The sequence below is a fragment of the Pipistrellus kuhlii genome, unplaced genomic scaffold, assembly GCF_014108245.1.
Source record: "Pipistrellus kuhlii isolate mPipKuh1 unplaced genomic scaffold, mPipKuh1.p scaffold_m20_p_6, whole genome shotgun sequence".
NCBI classification, from domain to species: domain Eukaryota; kingdom Metazoa; phylum Chordata; class Mammalia; order Chiroptera; family Vespertilionidae; genus Pipistrellus; species Pipistrellus kuhlii.
Window position 1 is genome coordinate 78554943 of NW_023425562.1, and position 13152 is coordinate 78568094.

Here is a 13152-nt window from a genome sequence, read left to right on the forward strand (position 1 = left end):
GCAATTAGCCCTTCATCTGACAGTGTAGGTCACATGCCCAGGTCTGGACCAATCGGTGAGGCTGAGGAAGGCAGTGTGCTAGGCTATACACCTGTCTGGGAGCAGTGGGTAAGGAGGTGGAATGCTGACCGTATTGGGAAAGGGGGGCCTGGCTGCGAGGAAGCAACAGAAATGGATGCTAGAATAAGAAGTTTAAATGGTGAGAACTGAGTTACAATGGGGGTTGGAATGATGATGTTTTGTTTGTCTTGCTTATCTCCGGTGAAGCTGCAGCGTGTGGGACTGTGCTGGCTGGCAGGTGTGGTGGTGGAGCCAGGCAGCTCTGTGAGTTCTACTTACACTGAGCATCTCTGAGAATCATCCCTCCTCTCCTGTCATGTGTGCCTGCACCCCCTGGGGAAGCATCAGTGGCTGTCCCGTCCCTCCCATGAATAACAGAGCACAGTCTGTGTGTCTTGCATGCATATCAGTCTGACTTCCCCAAAAACAAGTGAAACCGTCTACTGAATTCAACGTGGCAATTAAGGAAAAACATCCCTATGAGCCCTGACCAATCAAGTCAGGCTGAGGGGCAGGGCAGACCCACATCAGGAAATAAAACCCAAACGACTTCCCATTTGGTGTGCTTTGTCCATGATTTTCAGCAGGCAACTGCACTCGTCTGCAGAAGTAAATTTGCCTTGCCGATCCAAAAAAAACCCTAAAAACACCTGCCCTGGCTGGTGTGCTCAGTGATTAGAATGACAACCCCATTTCCATTCTTGGTCAAGGGCATCTGCCTGGGATGCAAGTTCCATCCTTGGCCCTGGTAGGGGCATGCATGGAAAGCAACCAATCAAAGTGTCTCACATTAATGTTTCTCTTTCTCCCCTCCTCCCACGTCCTCCCTCCCTTTCACTAAAAAAAATAATGATAAAATAAAATAAAATAATCAATGGAAAAAAATATCCTCCGATGAGGATTTTAAAAAAAATCCCTGTCTCTTCACATCTAATTTGATATTTTCCACAATTTCCTTACTTCTAGCTTAATTATTTATGGATGTTGATTTTTCTCAACATTAACTACCAAAGGCAAGGTTTCTGTCTCAGTTTTTTCAGTAGTTATTTCTGTCTGAAGCCATTCGCTTCAAGCTCCTCATGTCTAAGTCCCTCCCTCACTGTTTCTATGATACTGAGGCTTCAGTCTCCCAATGAGGTATTGGACCAATGCCTTCCATGAACATGTCTATTTCGTGGTAACCATGGATTGTGGTGTGTGTGTGTGTGTGTGTGTAAGTTCTAAGCCTTCAAAAAGAATTCTCTAAGTGATTTTACCATTTCCTCCTCTCTTGGAGAAAGGTTTAAAGGTAAAGCATCATTTCCGTCAAATGACGGCAGGATGGCAGCTGGCATTGGTTATTCCAGAGCAGAAAGTTTTCCTGCCACAGCACTTGCTTTTGGCTTGTCCCGACTTGGTCTCAGTGTTTCTATGACACATTCTCGGGTTTTCCTCTTCTTTAACTGACACCCATGGAACCCGGGGGCCTAAAAGCCGGTGCTCCCAGGGAGAAAAGAGACTCACGGAGTCTTCAAGTGGGAAGACCTTCAAACACCAGCTGGTCAAAGAGTGGATTTTTCACACATGGATTTTTCTTCTCAAGAGCTCTGACCAGAGGTCCCCCAGCCACTGTTTGCCCCCTGCAGGGATCAGGAATTGTTAAGTTCCTGATGCCCGATTTGCCTGTGCAGAGAGTGCAAATGATTGGCAAGGCCCTCCTCAGTCACCGACCATGACACCTGCTCTTCAGAAGGGCGATAGGGCAGTGTTTACCCGCTGAGTCCGCGGGACCTGGGGCAGTCTCTTCATTCTTCTGAGCTTCAGTTTCCCCAAGTGTGGGTGCTAGTATCGTTCTCATTGTTCCTTTAGCAGGATCAGCACCCCGTGCAACCCCTGGAGCCCCAAATATGTTAGCAGCTCTCATCAGCTCAAGCAGCTTCAAGAAGGAAGGCCAGTGGGGTGAGGGCCAAGCCTGACCGCTCCCCTCCCTCCCCCCACAACTGGCTTAATGTTATTCTCTAGGCAGGAACCAACCATAATGGTCATGAGGGGGTTCTATGGACAGGCTCTGGGGGCCAACTATGGACCTGCTATTTACTCGAGGGGGTGGGGGATAGGGCACTTCCAAAAATCCAGGGTGGGGTTACAGGGCTTAGAACAGAGCCTGGTACTAAGGATACATTGAGCACCTGCTCTGGGCCAGCCTTTGGGGATACACTTAGCCCCTGGGAAGCATATTCCCGTGGGAAAGACGGGCTCACACAATAAAAACGTGGCAACTGATGTCACCAGGGCTGGGTCCAGGATGCCAAGGAAACCTGACAGAGCACGCAGCTTCAGCCATGGCAATCTCCCTGCCCTCATATGCCAAGGTCAAGGCAAACCATGGCAACACCACCTCCCCAGGTGCACTCGCAGCAGAGGTAAAAGCCAGCCCTTAGCAGGGAAGAGATGGGGCTGAAGCGAGACAGAGGTGGGGGAGGCGGCGGCTGGGGAAAAGTGAAATTTCCTCTCCTCCTAAAATAAGCCACTGGGGGGAGAAGAGCAGGAGCCACATCTCCACAGGCTGATGGCCAGGTGGGGTCCGGCGGGGCATTCCCGGGGAGGGAGGAGGGCGCGATCGCTTGGGGTAGCGGGACGGGCCAGGTGGGCGAGGGCCGGAGAGAGCGCGCTCCAGGTTGTCGCCTGCGGGCGGCCACCGCAGGGCGCACGGACTCCCGCGGCTCCTCCCCTCTGACCCCCTTCCTCCCTCCGCTTCCTTCCTCCTCCTCCTCCTCCTCCTCCTCGGATCCCTGGCTGCCGCCGCGGCCCCTCCTCCTGGCGGACGGGCTGGCTGATGAGTCAGCTGACGCCGGCGCTCCAGCCGCCTTGCCGCCGCGCTCGCGCTGCGCTCCCCCAAAGTGGCTGCGAGCCGGCCACCCACTCTCAGGGTTTGGGGCGCGGGGGACAGACTGATGTGCGTCTTCTAGAGCCACGCGGAGCCGCAGCCGAGGCAGCTTCCCCTCTCCAACATCCCCCTCCCCGCCCCCACGCCGCCCTGCCCCTGCCCTCCATCCGCCCCAGAGCCCCGCGGCGGGTGCGTGCGCTCCGGCGAGAGGGTCGCCGCCGGCCGGCAGTACGGGATGGCTTCCAATTTCAATGACATAGTGAAGCAAGGCTACGTGAGGATCCGGAGCAGGCGTCTGGGGGTGAGTACCGGTCCTCTCTGCCTCTAATCGCCGGTTCGATTGTCTCCCTCTGGAGCCAGCAGCGCGGAGGGAGGGAGACCCCGGCCGTGCCGGTGCGGTTCGCGCCTCTCACCCCGCGGGAGCCCGCGCCTCTGGCCGCCGCTGCAGGGCCGGATCCGGGCGGGTAACGGTCTATCTTTATCCCTCCGATGACTGGGCTTCCCGATGGTGGCCGCGTGTTCGCCTCCAGGAGCCGCTGGAGCCCATCTCCTGGAAATAAATATTTCCCGGTAGCCATGGGAGTTGGAGCTGGGAGCGGGGCGGGCGCGGGGCCAGCCGGATGCCCGGTGCCCCCTCTTCCCACTCGCCCCGACTTAACTTTTCCCGGGGATGGATCCGCAGGCCGAGAAAGGGGCAGGCGCCCTCGATGCAGACAGGGTTGGCAACTCTCTGACCTCAGGAAGAAGTGGCAGCCCCGTGTAAGGAAGGTCTCTTTGGACTTGGGGTCCTGGACAGGGACCCGGTTCTGTCCCAGGTGTTGGCACAGGCGGCGTGGGTGGCCTCTGGCCAGCCGTCTTGGGATAGGGACCGTGGTCTGCATTTCCTCCGGTGCTTAGCGCAGAGGGTGGATCTCTGCTGGTGGAACCTGCTGCCTGCACAGAGCAAGTGCTGCCTGAATTAGTGCTGAAGGAAAGAATGAATGAATCCATGAATCCGAGAGCACTCACAGTGGCCAGATGAGGCACAGGGATGGCTCCTCGTCTCCCCCCTTTTCTCTGCGTTGATGGGACTTCAGATAGAACTGGTCCCTTTGGGCTTGAGTGACCACAAAGGATGCTTGAGGGAGGGAGAGGGAGGATCCTGGAATGATTTTTATTTATTTATTTATTTATTTTTATTTCAAACTACCTCATTTCTCTCTGCCTTGTGCTGGGGCTTGTCTTTGTTTCTTGTGTGCGTTTGGCGAGAGGTGGGGGAAGGAAAGTTAACTTAACAATGTCTGAAATCACAACAAACGCCAACCGTGATGGGACTGGCCCCACTGGGAAGAGAGTTATACTGAAGTCTCTACAAATACGTGTCTTTGGCTCCTTTCTCTTATTTGGTCTTTGGCCGTTCGTTATGTGCCTGGCAATTTTACTGTGGGAAATGGCTTGGAAAGAAAATCTGGGGATGGGAAACATTGGTAATTATTAAAACCACTTGCTTGGTTTGTTTTGGTCCCTTTCTTCCTTCTCTTCTTCCTCCTTCTTCTCCCTCTGCCCCTCCCCCCCATTACTATTGTATGTTTTAGCATTTATGCCATTTGTTACTATGAATGGATAATTAGGGAGAGATGTCCACAGGACTAATCAGTCCCCACCAGTGCTGCCTGGCTTCCCTGATCAGCTTTTGCTCTGCAGATAGTCTCACATCAGGAGCAACTACTGTTGGGCCCCTCCCTGAGCGGTTCCCATGCACAGGGCAGGAAATAATAGGAACTTTGTAGTTTTCATAATCTTATGGGCAAGCCAGAGTGTTACAACAGTAAAGGCAGCATTAAAAAGGCGCCGTCCTAAGTTTAGACTTACTCCATCATGTCAATTGAGGAAATGGCTCAGAGACAGCCATTCTGCGTTAGGGAGCATTCCAATAGGAAGAGGACATGCATTATTAATGTAGAACATGTGAATTATTCATCAGGATTGGAGTGTATGCCAAATTGTGACACATGGTGATTTATTTGAAAGACTAGTTACCGTAACTTTTTAGCTTATGGTAATTGAGATTATTTTTCTATATTACTGCAACTGACACAATATAGTCCTATGCGTGTGCCAATGGACAGATATTTGGAGCAGAAGGAAAAGAAATATAGTTTTGCATTCATTTTATATCTTAGAGTATTTTGGATGCCAGCAAGCAGCAGACTTTCTCAGGATTTATTCATCTAATCTGAGTTAACACTCACATCGATTTTAGACTATTTGTTAGGGTGATGGTTACTGCTCATGGACTGAAAGGGTAAAAAATATGATCAAAGAAATCTGGTCTTCTTTGTTACCACTGGTTTTGTCACCAGTTAATTTTTAAAAAGTGTTCTCCTTGTATGATTTATTCACATGGTCGTCAGAAAGCAGAGCAAACTAGAGTTTTGAATGGAGACTGCAAGTGATGGTGAAAATGCTTCCGGGAAACGGCATAGGGAACCTCTGTCCAAAGTGAGCCCTGGTGATGGGACTCTTCTGGGCTGCAGATGTGGGACCGCAGGCAGCGGGGGTGAGTCTCAGAGGGAGGTAGGGCAGGGCGTCAGGTACAGAGTGAGTGCCCAGCCCCTTGAACTTTACAGAGTGCAATTCCTGAGCCTCTTCAGGAACTAATGTGACATCGTGGTTTTATGAATGGAATCCAGACAAGTGTCAGTGGATTAGAACCGTGTTTGGGAGAGTTTATAATTAAACAAGAAAACAACATTTCATGGAAAGCAGCTGTTGTGCCAAGAGATGCTCCCTCGGGTTTGGAAAAAGAACAAATTCTGCTTCTATGAGTCATCAGCTCTATGACCCTTGACCTTTCTTGGCCTCAGTTTTCAAATCTATACAATGAACATTAGCTGTGTGGAGGGTATTACATCAGATCATACTTGCAAAAATGCAGTGAAAGCATATAGCATTGATTTTGACTGTATGATTTCTTTAGTACCATCAAAGATGAGTTAGAATCAGTGGAAGGATAGAAGAATTATTGATTTCTTTACTTTTATGTTTTCAAGTGCCCAGAGGCATAAATGTTTATGTAGCTGGAGGCATTCTCACTGGAAGCTTTTATAAATTATAAACATGTAAGTGATTTTTTTAAATGAGATAGGAAACATTGTAGGACTGTCCCCACAAATGGATGGTGGATAGGTCCTAACCAGTTTAAGTGATTAAGTAATCACATATGTATTGACTTTTCCTTAAACATAGGAAAGCTGAATGGAATTCAAAAGTCGCAGTATCTTCACATCTTCATTCTCCAGCTTACTCATGGAGGCCTCAAGCTGTGCCCTGGGCAGTATTTGTTCAGGAATGTCCATGTTACTATTTGGGGGGCTGTGGGGTCAGAAGGGGAGCAGCTGTCTACAATTATTTGGCTAACCCCCAAAAGGCCCTAAAAATGTACCCTTGGCTGAGTGGTGAATCAGACAGTTTGCACATCATTAACCTGACAGAGCATGTGGCTTGCACGGCACAGTTGAACTATCCTCACTTGGTTTCTTCTTTTGCTGCAGAGAAAGTATCCCAGTCAATATTTGCTTTGGCTTGTCCACAATCCAGACCTCAGAGTTCAAACTCACATTGAGTGTTTTCATCTGCATCCCTCCCCTTGATTGTCCACCTTTAAATAATGTGTCTGTGCTCTTGTCTGCCAAGACTCATCTTTCCTGTCTGGCCCACATTTCCCCTGGACTCCTAGCAGCTGCCTCAGACCTAGAGCACCCTAACCCTGATGGCTTTATCCACACCAGCCTCTGCTGGAGGCTGCAGCTCAGCCATGAGAGGGCCCAGCATTTTAGCTGCCCTGGTAAATATCAAACAAACAAGCAACAATCAAACCTCATTCCTCTTTCCTCCTCTTAGCTCTCACTCCCAGGCCAGCCATAGGGAGATTCTGTGGGCTCCATCTTTGAAATGCACCTAGAATCCGACTGTACCTCACACCATTCTCAGTTACTATCCTGGGCTGAGCCCCCCTCAGGTCCTCCCTGTAATATTGCAATGACCTGCTGATCTGGCTCCCTGACTGCTCGAACCACCAGTGACTTTCCATGCAATTCAGAGTAAAAGCTTTGCAATGGGTTCCAAGTTTCTGACCCTTTTCTACTGCACTTCCCTCTGCTTAGGATGCTGTTCCCCTGGCTGTCTCCCTCACCTCCTTCAGCCTTTCCTCAAATGCCACCTCCTTCCTGAAGCCTCCCAGACACCTGTTTTATTATTTCTTCCCTACTCCTCCCCCTAAATTCCTTTCCGTTTTTCTCTTTAGCCTTATCACCCGCCTCACATATTGGTCTGTAGAGTTTACTTGATTGCTTGTATCCCCTAGGTAGCATGTGAGGCTCAGTGAAGGCTGGGATTCTCTATTTTTTATTTACATTACTAGAGGCCTGGTGCATGAATTCATGCACTGGTCAGGGACATGGCCTGCAGGGATCGGTCTTCTGTGGGAGTGCCACTCATCCCAGTCAGCTGAGTGATGCTACCACTGTGTGAGCACACTGAACACCAGGGAGCAGCTCCTGTGTTGAGAGTCTGCCCCCTGGTGGTCAGTTTGCATATAGTGACTGCTTGACTGGTTGTTCTGGTTGTTTGGTAGTTCAGTTACTCTCTCTCTCTCTCTCTCTCTCTCTCTCTCTCTCTCTCTCTCTCTCTCTCTGTCTCTCTCTCTCTCTCTTTCTCTCTCTCCATGCACACACACACACAAACACACACATTCAGGGCATGAAATTCGTGCATAAGGAACAGGGGTCCTTGGGAGATGTCTGACTGCCAGTTGGGGCTGATCCTCAGGACCACTGGTTCCTAACTGCTCACCTGCCTGCCTGCCTGATCGCCCCTAACTGCCCCCTGCTGGCCTGGTCACCTCTTACTACCCCCTGTCTACCTCTTCACTCACAACTGCCCCCCCCACCCCCCCCCCCCCCCCCCCCCCGCCCGCCAACCTGGTCGCCCCTCACTGCCCCCACTGCAGAACTGGTTGCCCTATGCAGTGCTGCTCAGTTGTTTGGTCACCCCTCTGCTGGCCTGGTAGCCCCACACAGCCTGTTTGGTCATCTGTTCAGTTGTGATGGTCGCTTAGGCTTTTATTGTTCTAGATAGGTGAGCCCCTGTGCCTGGAACAGTGCCCAGCACGGAGTGGGCACCTGATGAAGATGTCTTGAATGAATGCATGGAACCATCACTATGAACTAGTTTTAAAAGCACATTCTCTGATATGAGGCTGTGTTGAAATCCCCATACAGCAGCTGGTTATGTGACTTTGGATGAGTTGTTTAACATTTGTAAGGCTCAGTCTTCTGTAAAAATAGAGAGACTCATAATACTCTCCTAGTAGATGATCCTTATAAAAGGGCTTAACACAATGCTTGGTCCAGTGGGAACCCAGCTAATGTTGCTTACTGCTCTCACTCTTCCTGGTCTTGGAGGATGAGGATGCTTCAGGGGTTACTATTTCCCCTGCTTCTGTGGCATTAGCTCTCACTCTCAAAGAACGTCTGGTTAGTTAGGAAAACAAACCTCATATATATGAAATAATTACCAGGTGAGCACAGATGCTGCCTGGCACCAATGCTGGTACAGAAGGAACCTCTGCCATTGCAAGACTGTCTATGATGCTTAGATAAAAGGCAGTGGCATCAACACCAGAAAAAATTATCCCTGTTGACTTTGCTTGGAGTGTGCTCATCTAATCAGCAGGTATTTCTGTCTACTTGGGGGTCTTCCCAGGGGGCAAAGAATGGGTTTGAAAAATTGGTTATTAAATGGCCAAATTTTAGGAAGATGTATTTTCTTCCCCTAGGTTTTTGTTTCACCTGACTCGGTGTGCCAAAGAGGCATTCATATTTCAGTTAGGGTTTTTAGATTTAGGGATGTTAGAAATCTGCATTTTTTATGATACCATGACATAGTTACAATCATCCTATCTAATAAAGAGGGGATATGCTAATTGACCTTCACGCCATCTCAAATATGGAAGCTCCCATAGCTGATAAGGAGGGAATATGCTAATTGACTCCACTGCCCTCAAAGATGGCAATGCCCATAGCCAATAAGGAGGAAATATGCTAATTGACTGCACTGCCCTCAAAGATGGTGGTGCCCACAGCCAGTAAGGAGGGAATATGTTAATTGACTGCCATGCCCTCAAAGATGATGGTGCACACAGCCACAAGATGGCAGCACCCAGTCCCCACAGCTCTCCAGCCACCCAGAGCCAGCTTGAAGTGCAAGCAAGCTCAGATGGTGGCTTCCCAGCCGCCCAGGGCTGCCTGAGGCTTAGGTCACCAGGGCCAGCAAGGCTTGCACTGCTGGCAGTGGCTTCAGCAGTGGTGTGATGGGATATCGCCTTCCCCTGATTGCTGGGTCACCTCTCACCCCTGAGGGCTCCTGGAATGTGAGAGGGGGCAGACCGGGCTGAGGGACCCTCCCTCCAGTGCATGAGTTTTCATGCAATGGGCCTCTAGTAATATGAAAATCACAGAAATAGAATAATTTTATCAGATACTCTTGGTACACAAGACACACAAAACTGTTCAGTATGGTGTATGAAGTGTTTTTTTTTTTTTCCTTAAAAGAAAGAGACTTTGGGGATAACTTTGCCAGTCATGAAGTCTGTGGTCCCATAGACTGAAGACAAGGGCCCAAATCAAGACCACACAGCATTTTGGCCCAAATGGAATCAGCTTCCTAGGTTTCTATGTCCCCCGTGCTTTCCTGCTGGTATTTGAGGCATTGGCATTCAATTGTCCGCGTGGATGACAGAATTAATTATGCATAAAGTCAGCCTTTAATCATCGTCCCCAAAACCAATTTACCCAAGAATGGCCAATTTAGGGACTTTGTATGTAGACATAAACAAAATTACTGTTGTGATGCTTTCCTGTCCATCTGCCAGTGTAGAAGATGAGAAATATTTATCTTTAAGCCGTTTGGTAGTTTTTGTCAGGGAATCATTATCTTTGGTATTTGAAGAGTTTAGTTTTCATTTGGCATATATTTGCTTTCATTTTATCATTCATCAAATATTTATTGAGTGCCTACTAGTGTTAAGCTCCAGATAAACCGCCTTAAATTAGATAAGTCCAGTCAACATCCTTGAGGAATTAAGTCTGATTTTGGACTTGTATTGTGAACTTGAGATTAGCATATTCACGATAGTTTAGGATGAACTAGTGTCAGAAAAAGGTCAATGGTCAGGTGGAAGGGACCCTCAGATCTCTCCCTGTCCCGTGTTTGGGACATGAGAAAGGCTGCGCGATTTTCCTCTCCCTCGGTATTGCTGGGTGGTGGTAAACCTTTGCAGATCCCCAGCCAGGACGGATTCTGTTGCCTCCCTCCCACCGGCCCTCATTTTGGAGAATTTCAAAGTGCAATTGTGAGTCAAGAAATGCCACAGATACTTGTGAACATCAAAGTTAAAATAGTTCCTTTCTAGAAAGCAGACGGCTAAATTTGGGTTGAGTGTCTGCATGCAGAACTGTGTGGAGCAGGTGGGGACTGCCTTTATTTTACTATTTTTCTAAGTCTGCTCATGGCCTGGATCCCAGAGATAGTAACTCGAGCTGTGTGGATTATGTTCTTTTCGTTTTGTTTTTGTTATTTTTATTATTTGTTTATTAAAAAAACCCTCTTTACTGTTTAAAGTATTACATATCATATTACATATGTCTCCTTTTCCCCTCACTGACCTCTCTCTGGCAACCCCCACTCCCCAGCACATGCCCTCACCCCGCCCAGTGTCTGTGTCCATTGGTTAGGCTCATATGCATGCATCCAAGTTCTTTGGTTGATTTCTTACCCATCCCCCTCCCCTGTCTTTCCTCTGAGGTTTGATGGTCTGTTTGATACTTCTCTGTCTCTGGATCTGTTTTTATTCATCTATTTATGTGTTCATTAATATTCCAAAAATGAGTGAGATCATGTGATATTTATCTTTCTCTGACTGGCTTATTTCTCTTAGCATAATGCTCTCCAGGTCCATCCAAGCTATTATGAATGTAAGATTTCTTTCCTTTTTATAGCAGAGTAGTATTCTATTGTGTAGATATACCACAGGTTTTTAATCCACTCATCTGCTGATGGGCACTTCAGTTGTTTCTAAAACCCAAAGTGAAAAGCTTCTGCACAGCAAAAGAAACCATCAACAAAACAACAAGAAAGCCCACTGTATGGGAGAACATATTTGCCGATGTTATCTCTGATAAGGGTTTAATCTCCAAAATTTTTAGGGAACTCTTACAACTTAACAAAAGGAAGATAAACAATTCAATTTAAAAAATGAGCAAAGGACTTAGACACTTTTTGAAAGTGGACATACAGAAGGCTAAGAGACATATGAAAACATGCTCAAAGGCATTAATCATCAGAGAGATGCAAATCAAAATGACAATGAGATACCATCTCACACCTGTCAGAATGGCTATCATCAACAAATCAAAAAATGACAAGTGCTGGTGAGGATGCAGAGAAAAAGGAACCTTCCTTCACTGCTAGTGGGAAGGCAGACTGATGCAGCCACTATGGAAAACAGAATGGAGTTTCAACAAAAAATTAAAAATGAAACTCCCATTTGACCCAATAATCCCACTTCTAGGACTATATCCCAAGAAATTAGAAACACCAGTCAGAAAGGATATATGCACACCTATGTTCACAGCGGCATAATTCACCATAGCTAAGATTTGGAAACAGCCGAAGTGGATTATATTCTTGAGCTGAGTCCTTAAACAGGCTCTCCGAAGAAGATGCAGATGATTTTTCTCAGGTGATGCTTCATAGTTTCTATCAGATTCTTACAGAGATATAGATCTCCCAGGCCCTCTCAACACCCACTCTACATCTTCCAAAAACTTAAGAACCACAGTCTCATTAAAAAAAAAAATTATTTAGATAACGGTAGGGTCACATGCAGCTGTAAAAATAAGACAAAGAGATATCCCATGTCCTTTACCTAGATTCCCGCAATGGTAATGTCTTTCAGATCCATAGCCCAGCATCACAGCCAGGATACTGACATTGCTACAGTCAGATACAGAACATTCTGTCACCATCACCACATGTCCTTCCCCTCACCCTTTCCCTCCCTCACAGCCCGAAGTCCTTGGCAACTGCTAGTCCGGTTTTCATTTCTACAATTTTAAGACTAGTATGTAACCTTTCTGGAATTATTGTACCCATGATCAATTCCTTTTTCCTTGTTAAATAATATTCCACAGTACGGATGTACCATAACTTGCGGGTGGACATTTGGGGTGGTTTCCAGTTTGGGGCTGTTGTGAGTAAAGCTGATATAAATATTGTGCATTTGTTTCTGAGTGAACGTGAGTGTTAGTACCTCTGTAGGAGGCTGCCTGCCAGAGAGTGATAGGGGCCTGGATCCGGGCACAGAGCCCAAACAGCAGGATACTGTGTGCCCCCTTCCACAGGGCTAGGAATGCTTTCAACCTCAGAAAAGGTGCCACCGGGTTAAGAAAAGTCCCTAAAATTGTGCTTGCGCAGTATCTCTTAAGACTGTCCTTTTGGTGGCCTTTGCTCATTATAATAGTAGAAAACACACCCTTTCATGGAGATTTAAAATGCTAATGAGACATGCATAGTATGTTGGAGCATGTAGCCCTCCTACACTTGTGCCAGCTGGTACCAGCTCGCCAAAAGAGCACCTGGAAGATGAACCAGGAACAGGACTCACCAGCACCATAGGAGTGCAGCCTGGCGGAGGCTCCGGAGTCACAGCCACTCTCCCTGTGCCCTCTCTGACGCATCAAGCTGTGGTCTCTTCCCTCCAAAGCTTAATAAGCCTTTTGTGTTCTAACTGCCGCCTCCTCCCGTTATTTCTCTCCGGGAAAGGCAAGAGCATACCCTTTATCTGGTAACACAGCTAGGTAAATGCCCAAGAGAGCATGGGTGGGTTGTATTGGTGGTTCTTGTTTGTTTTTTGAGAATCTGCCAGACTGTTTTCCAGCATGGAAACTGTTGTTCACATTCGCCTAGCGGCGTGTGGGTGATCCAGCTTCTTTGCATCCTCGCCAGGATTTGATGTCACCAGCGTTTGATGTGGTTACTATACTTTATTTTAGACGTTCTCTGTGTGTGTGTGTGTGTGTGTGTGTGTGTGTGTGTGTGTGTGTTGATGAAGATGCCTATTCATGTTTTGTGCCCATTTTCTATTGCGTTGTTTGTTTTTCTAACTGTTGAGTTTTGAGAGTCTT

The 13152-nt window shown here is 47.7% G+C and overlaps 1 protein-coding gene across 1 annotated transcript in view; it reads left to right on the forward strand.

Moving 5' to 3' along the window:
• Positions 1 to 2824: 2824 nt before the first annotated feature.
• DOK5 (docking protein 5) overlaps positions 2825 to 13152 on the forward strand; it is a 127039-nt gene continuing 116711 nt past the window's right edge. The window contains exon 1 of the mRNA XM_036419058.2: positions 2825 to 3227. Within this exon, the coding sequence (XP_036274951.1) occupies positions 3162 to 3227 (66 nt within the window). The 5' untranslated portion in view covers positions 2825 to 3161. The remainder of the gene's footprint in view (positions 3228 to 13152) is intronic.